General features: G+C 36.9%; 1 protein-coding gene across 2 annotated transcripts in view; it reads left to right on the top strand.

Annotated features, from left to right (window-relative positions):
- htra1a (HtrA serine peptidase 1a) overlaps positions 1-20,717 on the top strand; it is a 44,146-nt gene that overhangs the window by 597 nt on the left and 22,832 nt on the right. For both annotated transcript variants that reach the window (XR_015512525.1, NM_001002219.1), the window contains 3 exon segments: positions 1-22; positions 16,016-16,118; positions 16,193-16,397. The exon segment at positions 1-22 is cut by the window's left edge. Coding sequence is in view for 1 of the 2 variants with exons in the window: in NM_001002219.1 (NP_001002219.1) it covers positions 1-22; positions 16,016-16,118; positions 16,193-16,397 (330 nt within the window). In the remaining variant the exon portion in view is untranslated.

Consider the following 20,717-nt stretch of genomic DNA (forward strand, 5'->3'; position numbering starts at 1 on the left):
CAACGGGGAGCGTGTGGGACGTGTGAGTATCTTACTAAACCTGTTCAGATTACTTATTCGTTTACACTGTGGCACAATATGTGCACTTAAATGTAGTCAACTTTATATGTAACTTGGATGCATGGAGGATTGTATGGATGAAGCTGACTGATTGCTGAAAGGAGTCCAGATGTTGGCAGCAGATGCAGACATCTATTCATCATCGGTTAAAACCATCTGCAAAACTATGCACCCCGTTTTTATGATCTTGTTCCTTTCTAACCTTCTTTGCTGGCAATGTGGCTTTCTCTTCATACATTTAAAGAGAAATTTTCCCCACATGAAAAAAGTGTCCAAGTGTCCAATTAGCAGGTGACTTTTTTTCTTTAGTTAATCATTGAAGAAGACTTTTAGCTAAAACTGTGGTTCTTGGTGATTAAACATTTTCAAGTGAACAGCTACCTGCACTTTTAGAATAAAAACATCCAAGCCAAACTAAATGAATACCAGAGGCTTCTATCAATACTCTTAGTAGTAAACAAACATCATCAGCTTTAATGTGACACATTTGCACCTGTGCATGTCTCATTATGAAACAGCAGACTTGCACTTTAGACTGCATGAACATCTGACCATTTGCAGAAGCTGCAAAGATAGTTATGTTTTAAAATAATGTACAGTTTCTCACACAGACTACTCATTTCACTTTAAAAGGCCTATGTGTGTCATCAGGAACCAGGGGTATTTATTTTTTGTCAACATATTTAAGCAAGTCTTTTGACTCTAGTATTTTATCCTCATCAAGGAACACTGAAGTCAGAGACGTCTTGCATAGTCTGAGGGTAAGCGAATCAACAGCAAATTTTTATTTTGTGGTAAACTATCCCACAAAGCCACAATTTCATGTTTTTATAGTCATATAAGTTGGAACATGTTTGGTTTCAGTTGATAAAGTGGATAAATGTTAACAGAAGTCAAATGTGTTTGAGTCATGCATGGGTTTTTGCCTATTTCATCATGTTCACAATGAAGTCCAACTACAGACTGTGAGATCAACAAGTTCGAATGTAATCAACAATAGAAAGTACCAACTTTAGTCAAGTCTCTGCATTCAGCCACAATCATTTATTTTAATGCATTTTGACACTCACATGCAATTTGGTCAAAGCACTTGCTCATGGGCCACACAAACACAGCCTGACCTATTAGGACCATTTGGACTTGAGAAAAGACAGAGCAGCTTGCATGCTCTTTCTGTGAGTGCACTCAGAATATAAGGTTTCACTTCTTGAAATGAAGATTCCTGTATCTTATTTTCTGTGTTTATGCATTTAGTGTTAAACAGAGATGAATTTGAGCAGGTTGTAGAGGCTCTACTTTTTAATAAAAAAAGATAAAGATCCAATTTTTATAATTGAGTAAGCTGAAATGTGGCCTCTCTTTATCTTGTTTCTTCATGATTCTTACTGAAAGAGACTCAATGTGTTCTTTTTGGCACACGCCAAAGCTTAAATTATGCCTGAAAGTGAATAGTTGTCTTGGTCTGGATAGTAGATTTGTGATAGTGAATGCTCACACACTTGTTGTCTCACACACGACAGTATAAACTCCTCAGTATCAGCAGAGCCTTTTCATTAGAAGCTCTAATATTGAGATACGTTTAGCATAACTGTTGACATGTGTCTGTTCTCTGCATATAAATGCTCTAAGCAAAGTGCCAAGCTGTGAGAGGTCTGTGGCTTCCAAGTCCTGGCCTCACCTAAAGAAAACACACCGTGTCTCAGAGCTCATGATGTCATTTGCATCTGGATCTGAAGGCCTGTCTGCATCTCTGCACACTTTTCCTTCCCCGGCTGCAGATTTAGGTCATATTGTGAGCCATATGCACTCATCAGGAAGCAGATTTTTATTGAAGCAGAAACAATGTCATCCAGGTGCCCTCCTGCAAGAGTAGATGTTTTGGATTTTGGATGATTGTGATTCAGTGAAATGACCTGCACACCGCTAGCTTAAGGATGGGAATGGAGTGATGCACCAAATAGGCATGGGACGATAATCGTTTTTAAGGTTTAGAAAAGTCAAGGTTTTAAAACCGGCAAAATGTTCTGCTATATTCATTCATTTCTTGTCAGCTTAGTCCCTTTATTAATTCAGGGTCGCCACAGTGGAATGAACCGGCAACTTATCCAGCAAGTTTTTACGCAGTGGATGCCCTTCAAGCCGCAATCCATCTCTGGGAAACATCCACACACACATCTACACACACACACACTCATACACTACAGACAATTTAGCCTACCCAATTCACCTGAACCACATGCCTTTGGACTGTGGGGGAAACCGGAGCACCCGGAGAAAACCCACGCGAAGGCAGGGAGAACATGCAAACTCCACACAGAAACGCCAACTGAGCCGAAGTTCGAACCAGCGACCCAGCAACCTTCTTGCTGTGAGGCGACAGCACTACCTACTGCGCCACTGCCTAGCCATGTTCTGCTATACCATTTCTAAAGGCCGGCTCACACTATGCAATTTTTTTTTATAATCCTGAACGATTAGCATGTCTGCATGAACATGGCTCCCATGTCACACTGTAAGATCTCAGCTGTCATAAAGTCAGACTGAACAACAATGAAGACACGCCAAACATGAAAGAAAACACCCCAAGAGTTTAATGTCATCCACCCATGACACTTTCACTATCCCGCATTCTGAAATGATTCCTCACAGCAAACGTAAACAATATAGCGACAATTTTGCACATGCCGTGTCTCAATAATAAAACCAGGAAGACAAAAATTGTTTTGATATTTCCCAGCGGTCATTTGAGTTGGATTGTGTCATCACTTTCTGCGCTCTTATTGATTCTTGGATTGACCCTCATCACAGCTGTTGTCACACAGCAGGAAAGTTTCTGCGCGGAGGCAACTTAGATGGTTTTAGTTTACATTCAAAGCTACATATAACGCACATTCCTTATTTATTTAACGTTCACAACCATGATTTTGGTCACTTTTTTCTGTGTCTGCGCTTTGGTAACATCGCTGCAAGCTGATGTGCACCTTAATAAGCGGTATGTGGTTAGCCACTTACTAAGATGACAAAATCGTGGCTGAAATCTCACAGTGTGAGCAGGGCTTAAGATATATATGCCGTTTTAAATTACTTGGGAATCATATGATTGGAAGATCATGATTAGCTAATGCGAGACCAGCTGTGGTTAATCATAAGCACGTGACCCTCTCGAAATTAGTTTATAAATAAACCTCACTTAGTGCTGTTAGACAACCAAGTGAGCTGCCTTGCTGTTTTCCAGAATCTAAAATGGCATGTTTGGAAACAATCTACAAAGGCAACAACTTGACTCATACATAGGAGTAATTTTTTAAGCCCAAATGTTTTATGTGTTTTTGGCCTTTAAATAATGACTCAAACACAGGTAAAATTACTGCAACAACTGCATTAAATCATTTTCTATTGTTTTCTCATGTTTTAAAGGCATAGTTCACACAGAATAATAACAATACATGTTAATTAATTCAAATGAATGTGTAACTACTTCTATTCCCTCATCTTTCAACATGATAGCTTGTGCAAACTTATCCACATGGAAATCAGATACTTTCCACATAAATGCATAATCATCTGTGTTGCTCTCGTGATGGTATCCATCTTCATTTTCAGTACATTACTGCAGAGCCATTTTAGCTATTTTACTTGTGTTCAAAGAATAAAAAAGAACTTCACAGTGAGTACATCAGGGCATTGAATAACATCCAGTCTCTTATTGTTTTGTGTGCAAAATTACAAAGTTAAACTTAAAGTATCTGGCTGCAGTTCACTTAATGGCCACTATTGTAACCAATTTTAGAATATGACCCCTTTAAATAGTGCACTCTCCTGCCAAAAGTTTTGCATCTAAAAAGAAAACATTGTTTGGTTATACGCTGCCTACAATTTGGTCATAATTCATCAGTCATCTCTGCTTAAGCATCTTTGTCTCTGACTATGTTTTGGAACAATTTATTGGCTGTTTAAGCAGTGTAGGAGGGCATGTGTTGTATGGATAGTGTGTTTGTGTGAGCATTATTATTATTATTTTTTTTTTTTGAATGATCAGCTGTAATCATTAATTAAATAGCAGTGGTCAGTGTGTGTTAAAAGTTGATTGCAGTGTTAATTGCAACATTGTAAAAAAAATAAAAATGTGTGCGTGGTTTTGATTAAGTATTTTAGGCTTGCTGCCCAAAGGTAAAACTAGGTTGTTTGTGTGTGTTCAGAACCAAGTTTTTTATTGTTGTGTTTTGTATAACCTGAGCATTGTAATTCCTTCATAATACACACTCAGCATGTATGTGTTTGTCAGTCTCTGGTTTTAATTACTCTCTGCAGTGTGCCTGTGCTGTGGTTTATGTGCTTTTATGTGCTTTTATATTTTGTGTGTGTTTGTTCGGTGTTTTTTATAGGCATTCAGAGGTTTGTTCTTTCCATACTTCTGCAGATTTGTTCAGTAGCCTTACACATGCTGATCAAGCACATCTTTCTGCAGTCTGTATTGCCACTCTGTTTGTCTTTCTCTTTCACTTTCATTTTCTCTTTTTTTTATTAACATATTTATTTTACTGTTATTTATTTAAACACTATTACATTATATTGATAATTATATTATACACGTGATTGGAATCATTTTTTATAACAATGCAGTATTGTGCATTAAAATCTCCCCAAATTATTAGTAGTACAATCAAACTAAGATTATTTTTTGTTGTTATTTTTCCATTAAATTTAATACAAGTTACATAGTTTTGACTTATAGAAATTAGTATTTGTGTGTTTTTTTCACTTAATTATTCAAATATGGTTACCTCTCACATTTTCTGCAGGTAGAAATAATACATGGGTGGATTTAGGGATTTTGGTGCCCTAAGCAATTCCAGCCATGAGGCCCAAAATTTCTAAAATTCCTCTTTTGTACTTTTATTTTTTATTATTATTTTGCAGTGTTTTTTTCTTATATCATTTGATCTCCTTTTCTTGATTTTATCTTAATGCATAATAATAATAAAAATATTAATAATAATAAAAACATGTAAAGCATCTTGTAAAACTTTTGAAATGATTTGTTTTCTTAAAATTAATTCACAACTAAACATAATAAATGAACTATTAATTTTTAAAACTAAATCTTTACTGATTTGACTGCTGGACTGCTCCTTGATTGAAGCTGGGTGACACATCTGCGCAGATGTAATAATTATGTTTCAGTTTAAATTTTTAGACCCTCACCGTACAAAATATGATAGAAAACAATGTTTTACATAATTCATGAGTATCATTTATACATCTATGTATTTATTTGAGGGGGCCCTCAGATTTTCTTGGGCCTGACCACTGGTTAAATCCACCCCTAAATAATAGACTGACATTTTTTTTTTAAATAAAATTTCCTAATTTTGCATAAATTAATGATGCAATACAACCAAAACTGCCATGATGTTTGAATACGTCACTTTAGTAGTGTGTTTTTTGTTCTTACTATTGCTTTTCTTGTTACTGATTTGCATTTAATAGATATATTCTTCACTTTTAGTATGTGGTGAGGTTTGTCATTTGCATTAATGCAAATACATTTTTGACATGATTAAACATGACAGATTTTTTGTACACTCATACTGTAAATATCAGAAAAGTACAAATATACTTTCCTTTTTGTCTTTTACATTTGGGTGAAATATGATCTAGTTGTTGTGGGCAGCACGGTGGCACAGTGGGTAGCACTCTCGCCTCACAGCAAGCAGGTCGCTGGTTCGAGCCTCAGCTGGGTCAATTGGCATTTCTGTGTGGAGTTTGCATGTTCTCCCTGTATTTGCATGGGTTTCCTCCGGGTGCTCTGGTTTTCTCCACAAGTCCAAAAACATGCGCTGTAGGTAAATTGAATAAGCTAAATTGTCTGTAGTGTATGTGTGTGAATGGAAGTGTATGGGTGTTTCCCAGTGATGAATTGCAGCTGGAAAGGCATGTGCTGCGTAAAACATATGCTGGATAAATTGGTGGTTCATTCCACTGTGGCGACTCCAGAATAATAAAGGGTCTAAGCTGAAAAGAAAATGAATAAATGAAAGAATAAATGTGTTGATTTTAGTTTTGTGTGTTCTTGTTTAAGTGTTTAGGTTTCTCATATCATTTCAGTGTAGTTCTCCTTACTATTGCAGGTTTCCTTGGTAACTCATTAGTTAATGATTATGTTCACCGGTTCCCCATGTTTTTAACTATGGATATACCCTGTTCTCTTTAGTCCTTTGCCAGTTCATATCTTTGTGTTATGTCATAATAATATTCCTCTGTGAAGACTCCTTTTGTTGATTACTGTATCTGGATTAGTTAATTCTGCATCAAGTGCCTCCTTGTGTGGCAATCTTTCATTCTTTTATTCTTCACCCAATCCTCAACAATCCTTTGTTACACTTTTTATATCCTACTATCACTTGTCTCCATCAGTCTGGTCAATGCTCATCCATTCCTTTTTATTTTTGGACTCTTTCCATAACATCCTCCTGCTAGCTCCAAAATAATGGATCCCAGCCTCCTAGATCTTTTACTGATGACATTTTACTTCCTCAAACATCCAACCAGCATTGACTGTGTGCATGTGGAGGCATGGTTTGATACGGTTCGCAAATGATCTCATCTTTTCACTGTCTCTTTGTTCCAATAATGTGCTTTGTTTCTATTCTATTCTATTCTATTCTATTCTATTCTATTCTATTCTATTCTATTCTATTCTATTCTATTCTATTCTATTCTGTTATCTTCTGCTCTATTCTATTCTATTCTATTCTATTTTATTTTATTCTGTTATCTTCTGTTCTTTTCTGTTATGTTCTCTTCTATTCTCTTCTGTTCTATTCTGTTTTATTCTATTCTATTCTATTCTATTCTATTCTATTCTATTCTATTCTATTCTATTCTATTCTATTCTTTTCTTTTCTATTCTAATCTATTCTTCTTGAAACAGCATTCAGCATCTTCTGCTCTGCTGATCCCTGGCTAGCACATTGCTGTCAAAAGTAAACAGAACCGGTGAGGGACTGAAAGCTTGTGAACATGAACAGGTCATGTCTGTGGCTCTGAGTTATGGTGTCCAGTTACAGTTGTGTAAGAGGCCTCTCTGCGGGGTTTGTGAAGGCCTCAGGGTCGAGAAGTGTGTTTATTTGAGTTCAGTCGAGGCCTTTGTAGGTGAGCAGAGAGCAGAAAAACAGTCCTTACCATGGGGAAGTCCTACTGACAAATATTACACTACAGAAGCACAGAGAAAGAGAACAGAGTGCTGAAGAAAACATGTGCAGGATTTTAAAGGATGATTTTTTTAAAATGCTTTTAGAAATAATTTTATATGATGAGTCTAGCAATCCTAATTTAAACAACTTAAGATTATATTTTGGAGTGTTACATTATATAAAGTAAAAGCATAAGGATTTGACTAATTAATACAAAACAAACACAGAAGATACAAACACTGAATAAAAATACAAATTCACTTTTCTGATCAACCGATTTCTTGCAGATTGATTGATGCATCTTTAGACGAGTCTCTACTTGTTAACAGAATTGATTCACGCTTGTGTCTGCCTGTTCTTGTCCTCATACATATGCTAATTTCCAGACGGAGCATCCACGTGTAGACTTGTGTATGTTGGTATCAATGAAAAGAGTTCAAGCACTTGACTGCATTCACAAACAATCACTGCTTTCATAACATGCAAATTGAAAAGAGCTAAAACAAAGACAAATTATGGACAAACGGAGCACACATGCCTAAACACAAAGAACAAAACCCCACTCTGAATTTAATAGAATAGAATGCTTGTTGTCAAACTGTTTCTTAACCATAACAAGATGCAATTTAGTCATGACTTAACATTAAAACTGTTACCATAACTTTATTTATCATATTGTGGACCTTTTTGGATTCTCAGAAGCTATGTTAAATTAAAAATGTGAAACAGGAAATACGTTAGGACCATTGTTATTGTTAACATCCCTCAAAATGGTCTATACACTCCTACACTTTGTGCTGCAACAGTGCACTGAGTTCACATGAGTTGACATGTCAGAAAATATTATCAAAGTGTCCTGCAGTGGATAAGAATACCTGAGCTGCTCAAACTCTTTAAACATCTGGCTAGATTTATGGTCTTAGAGTCTTCCTAACACAGATAAAGCTACTGTAACATGCTAAAAAAAATTAAATCAAACGATTATTACATTTTCGAATATTACGTGCGGTGAGTTTATAAATGTGAAAGGTCTGCAAAGTTTTAAAAGCCGCTTTTCTGCTGCATGGTACAGTATGGTTTGGCACAGCTTGGCAAGCTTCTGCTCAGTTTTACTGTTCTTAGTGTGCATTTTCACTGCGTTTATTGTACAGCTTGAAGTGGGTGGGGTTATCAGTTGCACCACCTCTAATTCTGTTACATCATTGATTTCATTCTAGGTTTTCCAGACATGTTGCTGCCATTACTTTTTCTTGCAGTAGTATAAAATGGCTGCTGCTAACAATTTGGGATCTTGTGTTACAAATCAAATGATGCTGATGGTTATGATTTTCTTGGACTAATCTCTGATCAGCAAAGTGTATATGTCAATTTTTAAGAAATGATACAGCTCACTTGGAACCTCACCCAATGTAGCACTAAAAAGTACCAGGTTATATGTAGGAATGCAGTGGAAAAACTCCCAAAATTGTCCAAACCGTGCCACACCATACAGGGGAAAAGAACCTAACAATCTCCTAAAAGAATCATTTCTGAACATGGTCCAGTTTCACTTACATAAAAGATTTAGGTAAATCTGTAACAAATTTGCATAACGCCAGCCTGTGGTCTTCACTGGCTGCATCTGATTTTTGTTTATAATCAGGAAACTAGTTCACTTTAATTGTGAAAAATTATGAAAAGAGGATATGTCTGTCCTCATATCTTTAATATTTATTTAAAGTATTTATTTGTGCTCGCTAATTCCTTAAACTTGTTTTTCTAGTGTTTCATCATCAGACTTATGTTGAAATATTCAGAAATTATGAATGTTTTGTTACTGACACACTGTATGTATTAAGCCAATAACAGAATGTGCCAACCGGCTAATAGTCTTGCAAAAAGGAGGGATTGAGAAAGAATTAATCTTTAATGAATCATTAGAGACTCTGAGAAATTAGATATTCATATATGTATATTGTGAGATAATTTGTGTTTTGGAATGTTGGCTCAATGTAATAGGGACACCAAACATGCGTTTTCTTACACCATTAAATCTTTTTTAGCACCTATTATGATCAGTTTTATGTACAGGCTTCATTCCAACTTATTTTGCAAACAAACAGTAGTGTTCATATAGATGGTTCAACCTGCTTTCTAATGCCTGCCTGTCTCTACCCCCACCCCCAAGAGAAACATTTGGAATCTCTAGGACATATGAAATTTCATTCAGACCACATGTGATCTGGCAGTGATTCAGGGAAAGCATAAAGACTAGACACGGAAGTACAGTAAGCTTTGATGGTTGTAGAGTCAAGCCTTGCATGCAGGTTTGGATACCAGCCCAATATAAAATGTGTGCAACATTTAACATTTTAAATCTTTGCTGAGATTTTGAGTACAAAAATATTTACAGATGCTCTTTTTATGAATGTTTAATGATATGATTGCCAAAAAGAAAAATAATCATTCTGCCATGTTAAATAAGTTGAAATTTGGAAACCATTTTCACATGAAAATAAAAAATACTTCAAGAGTTCACACTTAGCTCATGACTTACGAAAGCTCATTTGGCATGCTGTCCCGGGAGAGAGCTCTGAGCTCAAGGCATTCCTCGAGTCCAGGGCTCCCTCTCTTTGTGGGGCGAGGGGAGATTGAGCTCAGGGCGATCTCAAAACTCCCCCGCAGCTAAGGCCAAGGTGAACTTCCTGAGAGCGAGACGACTAGTAAAAGAGACTTAGGTTTAAGAGGTCTATAATGCAGAGCAATTCTTAGGCTTTAGGAGAGAGCTGAAACCCCCGGGTGGGGAAACATGCTAGCGACACGCAGAGATACTAGAAGCTCAAGTAGGGAGCCAGAGCTATTGAAATTCCTGCTGGTTGCTGGGCCGCCGAGCCACCTATTTTGGATAAAGGTGGAAGAAGGGGGAGGAGGGGGGATTCTTCAAGACGAAGATAGTTGTAAGTGGAAAAGGAGGAGATATATATAGGAACTAGGGATCCTTGATTGGAGGATCGTGATTAGCTAATATGAGCCAGCTGGTTTAATCATGAGCACGTACTCCTCTTGAAATTAGTTTAATAAATTAAACTTAACTTAGAACAGAAAATGTATTATCTTGTAAATCACAATAATAATAATAGTTTTATTTATAACTTCACATTATTAGCCTAACTGGCGGTCTTTTATGGTCACCAGGAAACCTATTATTATTTTGAATAAAATAAAACAAATTAAATAAAATATACTTTTAGCAGTAATTTTTTAATCTTTAAAGGCAGACCCGTTGTGAGCACAGAGGTTGTTAGTTGCATATTTTATTTTATTAAATATGCTTTTGTTGATAGTGGATTTTTCCTAGAGATGGGTTGCGGCTGGAAGGGCATCCGCTGCGTAAAAACTTGCTGGATAAGTTGGCGGTTCATTCCGCTGTGGCGACCCGGATAATTAAAGGGACCAAGCTGACAAGAAAATGAATGAATGATAGTGGATTTAATGGTGGAATTCTATTAAAAAAATACTTTGACCCATGATACTGTACAGGGCTTCGTTCCTCGAAACCTTCTTAAGGCTATATGACATATTTAAATAGAACCTTAAGCTGTACCTTATCTTTAAGGTAAAAAGCTTCCAAAAGCTTTTTTTAGTTAGTTTATTAAGGTTGGTCTGGAAATATTTCAACTATACCCTACCCTATCACTTCTTTTTGCATCTAAGTCTATAAATATAACTATTTAATTTTATATACACCCACAGTTTAATTAGGTATATTAAAGAGTTTTCCTGCAAAGATGAAAGTAATTTTTTTATTAGAAGTTTAGTGACTGCAGTACAGCGCTAAATCTAAAGATGGGACCTGCGTGAACCTATTTAAATGCACATATTTAATTAGAGAACTCTTCGCTGGCTACAGGGCAGAAGCTATAATAATAATAATAATAATAATAATAATAATAATAATAATAGAGCAGCCTTTAGATATTGCTTGTCTAACTTTGTTGAGAAAAACATAATAGAGATTTTCAGCCCTGAAATTCAGCTTCTTACATTTTCTCTCTCTGTTTTTTCCAGCTTTACAGTATATGTAATTTTTAGAGCAAAATACAAAACATTTCAAGACAAGAATTTCAGTCAAATTTAATTCACGTGATATTAAAATCCTTTAACCCATTATGGCAAGAATTTAAAAGTAGAGTCCGAATTTACTGATGACGGATTGAGACTCGACTATATGGTCCTCCTTTAAATGCAAATTCAATACAATGCATATTAATCGCATGTCCCTGATGTGCAAATATTATATATACAACACAATTTCACAAAGAATGGTCTATATCGCGATTAAGTAAACAGTTCCCCGACGTTTTATCATTAACAATTCAGCACCACTTGCAGTGGCAACACCTTGCAACGTCATATGTAATAAGGTAAAGACACAAAGCAACATAAAGCAACCTCTTTGAGTTACAAAGTCTGAGGTAAAAGCGTCACGCAGCGGTCAAAAGCCGCAGGCACATTTACTATCGCAGCGGTGATGGGAATCATGATGGCAGAGGGGAACATATTGAAGTGTTAACATCTGTATATATCAAGGAACACACCAAGAAAGGTTATAACTTTAATGAAGATGTACAGAACCATTCTCCGGTCTGCGTATAGCCCACAAACACAACGTTATCCAGAAATGCAACCCAGAACATTCCACCAATCAGAGAGTAAAGCTGTTTTTGTAGATACAGTTAGTCTATTGATATCACTTTCTTTATGTTATTTGCAATGCTTTATTGAATTGGAGTTTTTCCTGCATTAAAAGAAGTTCAGTACACAATCTAATATATCTTTTTGTCTGATTTTCTTTGCTTAAAATCAAATGCATCTGACAGCTGACTGGTTTGGTTTAAGAATTTTAAACAGTTGTGGCAAAAATGAATCTGAAAAATACTTTCAGTACCACAGTTTCAGTTGTGTAAAAATCACTGATGTAGCATTTTAGATCGACAAGCTGAAGCTATCCAAGTTATACTTTGTTCATCTTGACCTTGATTTTACTGTTTTGTTTGTTTTGATGCTTTGCTTTTCTCAAAACATGTGATTTCAGATTGAATTCTGTCCCTTTTTTAAAGCTGGACTGGAGCTGGTCAGTCTCACCACACTGGAAATTCTGCCACTATAAAATAAACTTTTGTTTCCTTTTTCCTGCTGGCCTGGTTAGTTGTGACGGTCTGAGTTTATATTGTTTTCAAGCGTTTTACGGATGAAATGAGTCAGCGGATACACAAAACCACACAGGTGTGAATGTCAGTTGTGATCCTGGCATTGTTGTTTGATTAACTGTCAGATGTTGCAGTTCTTTGAGCAAAGGTTGTGGAGTTTTAAACTATAAATGCATCAGCAGTAGCTCTGCTTAAATCGTTTTGAAGGTTGTAGTGGAAGTGTGGCCAGGATACACAGCAATAGTTCATAAGATGTCCAGAAAGGTTTTGTTCTGTCACAGATAAGAGGTTATGGATTTGTTCAAATCTCTGTGATTCTCTTGACTTTTAGTACCTGAGACTGGGCCAAGATGAGACAAGCATGTCTGATTCTATTGTTTCTGCCAGTGCATTTGACCTAATCACAGGTTTCGCTTTCAAAACTCAAATACTTTTCCATCACATGGCTAAAAGGAGGATTTGTTTAGAATTCTTTGGCCTTCGATTTCCCAGAGTAAATCTCCAGTCCAGTCAGTGTGATGGGCAGTAACTGTAAGATGAATTTAGACATTTGATGGCAAATAAAGTCTTTATTTGCATTCCTTATGTTCAAATGAATGTTAACCTTTAAAGCAGGGGTCACCAATCTTGGTCCTGGAGGGCCGGTGTCCCTGCAGGATTTAGCTTCAACTTGCCTCAACATACCTGCCTGGGTGTTTCAAGTATACCTAGTAAGACCATGATTATAGTTCAGGTGCATTTGATTAGAGTTGGAGCTAAAATCTGCAGTACACCAGCCCTCTAGGAACAAGTTTGGTGACCACTGCTTTAAAAATTTTCAGCCAAAAATTAATTTGGTTGTTAACCCCTGAGACCTTCATTCATCAAATTAAGATATCATGTTCAAAAAGACATCAAATTATTTGCTTAAAACTTCAAATTAAAACACAAATAAAGACATTTTATATGTTATCTGAGAGCTCTCTCATCCTCCATTGACAACAATGGTCCAGAGTCCAAAAAGGGAACCAAAAACATTCCATGTGGTTTCAGTGGTTCAACTGTTATCATACCTCGAAGAACATTTTAGTATTTACACTTTAACAACCATACATATGACTTTGTACACCTATATCATCTTTCCGGCTTCAGGTCATCAGGGTGTATGTTTACTATGGGCAGTATGACGAATTATTATTAAAGTCTGCAGCACAAAACATATTGCCTGTAGTAAACGCACACCTTGAACTGATAGAGAAGACAAAGTCGTTTAAAAATAAATTGTTTTTTGAAGCTTAATATGATTACAGAACAACTGATGTAACATGGAATGATTTAAGAGTGTTTTTGGTTTCAATATCTCAGGACCATTGCTGTCTATGGAGCTTGTGAATTTATTTTTAAATACCTTGATTTGTGAGGAAGGGTCACATTTTGAAGATGAACATTGTAATGACATGAAAGTTGGTAATTAATTAATTAATTAATTAATAATCAATTAATTATTAACCCTTCAAGAGTATCTTTTAGTGTCTTTGTGAGAATACAGACAGATGCAGTCGGAGTTAATTTTGTTATATTGCTGTTTATCCAACAGTAAAATGTAGAATGGACCTCAGCAACCTTTTTCTGCTTGTTTTTTGTTGCACAACAGACTTGAAAACCAACCTCCCAAGCCTTTGGCCAGATTTTAAACCAGTACTGCACATCAACCTTATTTAAAAACAAGAATACATATTCACACATGCCTCTTTACATCACTTTTTTATAGATTAACATATGCAATCAAACACACTTAGAACATGCAATTAAGGATCTGATATTATATGTCAGATCTGTCCATTATGTCAGAGTTTAAATGCAAAAAGTGTGTGTAATGTGTATTGGGTTTCTTAAAAAGAACTTGCTTTGTTCTTGCAAAAACACTTTTTAATTAAAGTGTTCCAACAATGAAAATTTTTGTAAGCTGTTTGGACAGACCTGTGTGTAGGTATAGTTTGTCAAACTGTCCTACTGGAGTGATATAAAATTCTAGTGATATGGAGACCCAGCGCAATGTGCAGAAGGAGTGCGACTTTCCCTGCCCATCGAATTGATTGACATATGCCATGTCTCCATAATAACATGTATACACATTTTTTACACTGTGATTAAAACACGTTACAAGTCTCTGTGATCATCTGCACCTCAATAATGCATTTTATAATTTAAAACATTTTTAATACAGAGCATGTTTGTAATAAAGACGTGTGTAATCCTTTACCGCTATAATCACCACGGCCCAAGTGTGTGTGTGTGTGTGTGTGTGTGTGTGTGTGTGTGTGTGTGTGTGTACTGCAAACAACATTTGTGAAAGACTCATTATTTCAGAAAGGCTTGAACAGACTCCACCACACATACATCAAATAAACTTGCTGTATTTCAGCTTTATCCGTGTCTGTCTTTATCATTGATGGCTGTTTATCTGACTTAATGCATGAGAAGCAGACACACACATCAGAGCAATGGTGGGGAGAAGCAGCTCATTTGCATTTAAAGCCACAGGCTAAAACAACAGCTACATTGTGATCAGACACCGAAATGGGCAGATTCTACATTATATAATCAATAATCTGATGGGTATTTTAAGCTGAAACTTTACAGACAAATTCTGGAGGCACCAATGTCTTATCTTACTTTTTCAAAATAGCAATATATTGTAATTTTTTAAATAATAGTAGTATAAATATACTGACACCAGGAAGCTAACAGTCAAGAGTTTGGTTGTTAAATGGATGTGGAAAGTGACCATTTTCTGCCCACAAAACAGTGTGGATTTGGTGTTAAAACTATAATTATGCTGGAGTTCTTCATGCCAGAGCGCACGCCAGCGCCACGCTGGATATGATTTTAATTACACTTGAGCAAACAGCATAACTCTTCATAAACCACTCCACTCTTTCATTTTAATGTTCCCTCACTCACAGCACAACCCCATCTGTCCACAGACGCATTCATCTTTTGAACATGCTTTCCAGGTCTTTTCGGGGTCTCTGTGATCCTGTAAAATTAAAAGGACTCCTCCATCATTGCGTCCACCATTTTACTGATTGGATCAAATGACAGTTGTTGTCGTCTGTGTGTTTCTGTGTCTGTGATGTACATATTAAAACATATTTATTGATGAAACGAATAAGTGCACAAAATTAAGAGAGCAATTTTCAGGGATTATTATGAGCTTTGAGCAGTGATAATAAGTATAGAAAAAATCTCTCACTTCTTTTCCTTTCATGTTGAAATTACAGAGGACAAGAGTCAACATTTCCAGACACGTCCTCCATAAGACTCCTCAGATCTTGCTCATGACTTGCACTCATGTGTGTGTGTGTGTGTGTGATGCTGACTTACGTAAGCAACAGTAGTCCTATATATATATTTACACAGAAAATCCCACCACTTGTCTTTTTTTAGTTAACGACTAGTCTCGTCTTCCTTTCCGTGTCCTGTTTGAGTGAAGTCATTTGATATTTTCAGATGTTTCTTCTCTGGTGTCCATTTCTTCCGTTCCTACATTCTCATTACACCTCATTTTCTCTGTTGTTTTTGTTTCAGCTCTCCATGATAACCCCAACAGCCTGCGATACAAGTACAATTTCATTGCGGATGTCGTAGAGAAAATCGCCCCTGCTGTGGTTCACATTGAACTTTACCGCAAGTAAGTTTCTCACATTAGCGTTAGTTCATTTGACCAAATAGCCCTTTTTTCATCACTCTTTTTGTGTTGTTTAGGATGGTGTACTCAAAGCGTGAGATGGCAGTGGCGAGTGGCTCTGGGTTTGTGGTGTCGGATGATGGCCTTATTGTGACTAATGCCCATGTGGTAGCCAATAAAAACCGAGTGAAGGTGGAGCTTAAAAACGGAGCCTCGTACGATGCTAAGATCAAAGATGTTGATGAAAAAGCAGACATCGCACTTATAAAGATTGATTTGCCGGTAAGAGAAGCAAACACAATGCTTTTACATTTGCAACATAAAAAGTACTAACAGTTCATTATCGCTTTTTGTACAATAATATGCATGACCAGCTGAGACAATATAACAAAAATAGAAACAAACACAATTTAGAAACTGTGAGGAACTGTTAATTAACGGCAATTAATTTTAAAAATGCTTATTGAAAAAAGAAAATAAAGCCCAAACATTTATAACAATTTTACAAAAATAGCAAATTTACAAAAATTATAAAGGTTAGTAATTAGCATAGTTGGTAATTAACAAGTTAGTAATTAGCATTGTAATAAAAACAGCTTTCTTGATTGATTGATTGATTGATTGATTGATTGATTGATTGATTGATTGATTGATTGATTGATTGATTAGGGAATTCATCCAAAAACAGCACATTCTGAGTTTAATATAAACAATATTTATTTTTGCATAATTTACACCACCAAACCTTTCTAATTTAATGTGATGTGTATTTATGTAGCGCATTTATTGCGTATGGTCATAGGCCCAAAGCGCATCACAATCATAAGAGGAGTGTCTCTCCACACTATCACCAGTGTGCAGGATCCACTTGGATGATGCAACGGCAGCCACAGGACAACCATGCCAGTGCGCTCAGCACACCAGATATAGGGAGAGTGGAGAGAAGGTGATAGAGCCAATTCTGTGGATGGGGATAATTGGGAGGCTATGATTGTTAAGGGCTGATAAAGGAAATTTGGCCAGAATACCGGAGTTATGCTGTGTTTATATGCTTTAGGTAGGCTGGTAAACAGCGCCGATTTGTTTGGACACATTTGTCAAGTCCATTAAATCCGTTTTGAGGTGCACCCAGTTCTGTGAGCTCATAAACTCCTTCAGAAATTATATCTGGATGATGGAAGCTTTCAGCGGTGCTTCCGACTGAGCCGAGCTCAGTTTAATAAACAGTTGTCTGGTGTCGGCAAGAGGATTTTCCCTAGGACACCTACAACAGGAACTATGGAACCCCTACAAGAGAAAGCTCCTGATTGGTTAATGCGGCATGAAAGTCCGCTGAAGTTCAGATTTTCCATTGAATAGTGCCACAGGATGTCTATTTACGTATTTGCATTGAATTAACATATAAATCACTTGTGCTTGACGCTTCTTCTGCATGAGCACAGCATTACACCCCTGCTATTTTCAAGAAGTGCCATGGGATTTTGAATGATTAGAGAGAGTCTGTTTAATGATCAGGACCTCGGTTGAATGCTCATCCGAAAGACGCCACTCACTGACAGTATAGCGTCCCCTTCACTTTACTGGGGCATTAGGACTCACACAGACTGCAGGTTGAGCGCCCCCTGATGGCCTCACTAACACCACTTCCAACAGCAACCTAGCTCCCAAGTGGTCTTCGATCAAGGTGCTGACCAGGCTCAGCCCTCCTTAGCTTCATTGAGTAACTGGTCTTGGACTGCAAAGTGATATGGTTGTGGTTACATTCAAACAAATTGTTATACCAGCTATAATCTTAAATACATTTATTTTTTGACATGTTTTTAATTTATAGCATTGGTTTTGATCAGCTGAGTTAACTTTTTTTTTTTAATTTAAGCACCTCTTTCCACTGACTTTGTATTTAAAAATAGTTCAAAACAAATCTAAGCTTCTAGCCGGATTAGCAGGTAACTAACAACTTACAGGTTAATTTGCAGCAGGATTTTTCTTCAGGAGCATCCTAACTGTTCTTCTATTTGTGGTTGACCAGAAGAGAGAGTGAGTAAGGTTGAACAAGGTGAGACAGAGGAGAATATAAATACTCACAGGGAGAGGGAAAGTTTACTAGGCCTTGTGAACAGATGTTATGCTCTCTTCATAAAGTGTGTGTAAGCGGCCACAGATACACACAGACACTCCAAGGCTAAAGTAATGCTCCAGAAAGCAGTTTGATGAACTGTTTTAATGACCAACATTCTCTCAGCAGGCACTTAGCATGATTTGCCCACCACAGACCAAACATCTGTGTGGTTTGTGTACTGAGGTGGACAGATTGAACTCTTTTATATCACGATTTTTTTTTTACATAGGAAACCTCACCATGGTTTATAAATGGAAACAAACGTTTTATTTTGATCCTGATTGTTTATACTGAAGAGATTCAGGCTTGAATATGAACTGTGATGCACCAAACACACTAGACTATGTTTAAGTTATAGTCAGCATCAAAAAGTCTATATAAACTACGAGTGTTTCATCAACAGAAAAAAAAGATTACAGGAATTCAAACTTGGCATCTATATTTCAGCAATTACTACATTGGCACAGCCCTGTAATATTTGGAAAGGAGACTTTTCATGAAACCAAAATAGGAACATTACTGACCTCATAAACACAGAATGACTAACGCAATCCTTATAAGGTGTCTTAGGCGAAATATTCTATTACCCCCGGCTCACTCGGGTCGGACATGTATGTCAATGCAGGCTGACAGACAACAGGCAGCATGTTTGGCTGACAATCCAAACCTCACAATCAGTCAGGCCCTTATACATATGTTCTCCAGAGAAATAAAGCATGCTCAAACCCAGGCTTCAAGTTTAATCTGATGTGGTGTTCCCAAAAAAATGCATACTGCACCATGATCAGATTCCTTGACTGCCTCTTATCCCAATCCCTGTAGACAAAACAGATCTCTATGGCCTGACATAAGTTAAGTATCTCTCTCTCTCTCTCTCTCTCTCTCTCTCTCTCTCTCTCTCTCTCTCTTTCTTTCTCTCAGCTGGTAACTCTGATACTGCTGGATTGAATTAGCAGGCTTTTTTGATGCCCTGCTGCTAAAGTGTTTGCACAAGTTTGAATCGGTGATCTGGAATGACGTTATATGGTCAATGTGTGTATGTGTGAGCAATAAGAGACAGGTCAGACCTTTTTCTGATGTAGGATTTGCCTTTAACTAACAGGGCATTTGGGAAAAGTTAAAAGAGAAGCAAAAAAATGGCACTGACTTGAAGTTTGCACTTTGGAATAGGATCATGCACCACAAAGACCCTGAGGAGACTGTGTGTGTGTGTTGAGGGAACTTGTGTGTGCCTGCATCCCTGTAAGCAATTACTGCAATTTCTTCCCTTTTTTCTGATGCATGTTGAGAGGTTTTAAGTAGGTCAGTACTGTCAGTAGATTTGTTTATAATTGCAGTTATAATCAAGTTTTTGAATAGTCCAGCTATAGTCTGAGGCATCAGAGTATGATTAACATATATACAAGTTGGATAAAACAACAATCACATTTTCTCTGACTGGTAGTCTGCATGGCTCAAAAAACAGACCGGTCCAATTTTAGTCAGAGGGAAAATGAGTACAAGTTTTTAAAAGATACATTTCTGCTTCAGTCTTAAGTGAACTTACAGCAGAGACCCTTTTTTGGTTTTAAAAACCACTGTCAGGATTTAATCATGACACACGGTGTATTAATCTTGCAATTAATGGCAGGAGAGAGTTTAAATGATCAATATAAAGTGATTTTTTTTGTAGATTTCAGAGTTTTGCAGTAGTTGATTTACTTGTTTACTTGTATGCGGCCACTGGCTCATTTTGAAAACGTAGCCCTATACATTTCAGGAGATCGTGAATTATGTAGTCAGAAGTACGTATGGCTGCATTTAGTTTTTGAAACAAACACTAAGGGGAGGCATGACGCTGTTCCTTTTTAAGCTTACCAGCTGACCACTTACCTTCATATGGACGGCTTTCCCGCTGTTACCAGTTTTCTAGCTTGCCATGGATGTTGGAAAACTTGAGACACAGAGAGGATTTGACCAAGACAGGGTTCTAGTCTGGTTCCAGAAAGTGGGTAAGACAAAAACAGAATCCAAAAAATTAAATAAATAGGTAAATAACAGGGTGACGATGTGGTCAAATCTGAAAACGTGGTGAAAATCAAGTGATGGCTTTTCTTTTTCTGGATTGCTTTTTTAAAATTGTTGGTTGGGTTGAGGGAAGTGGGTGGGCGCTGGTCCATCGGTTCTTTTGAAAACGCTATTGGTTGGGTTTAGGGAAGGAGGAGGGTGGGTCAGTCAATCGGTCAGTCAGTCAGTCAGTCAGTCAGTGAGTTAGTCAACAGCAGCCTCTGGTGGGTTTACACAAAAACAACATGTGCGAAAGGCACTTGCAAGAGAAATTTGAGATCTGAAAAAGCATACACAGCAGCCTCTGGTGAATTCAAGAAAACAAAAGGGAAGTTTTTTTTATAAACTAATGTTGAGAGGATCACCTGCTTATGATTTCTTGCGGCTAAACCTGCATTATTCAATTTATGATTCACCAATCAGACGATTCCTAGACC

This window comes from Danio rerio, chromosome 17 (assembly GCF_052040795.2).
Source record: "Danio rerio strain M-AB ecotype USA chromosome 17, GRCz13ab, whole genome shotgun sequence".
Classification (NCBI taxonomy): domain Eukaryota; kingdom Metazoa; phylum Chordata; class Actinopteri; order Cypriniformes; family Danionidae; genus Danio; species Danio rerio.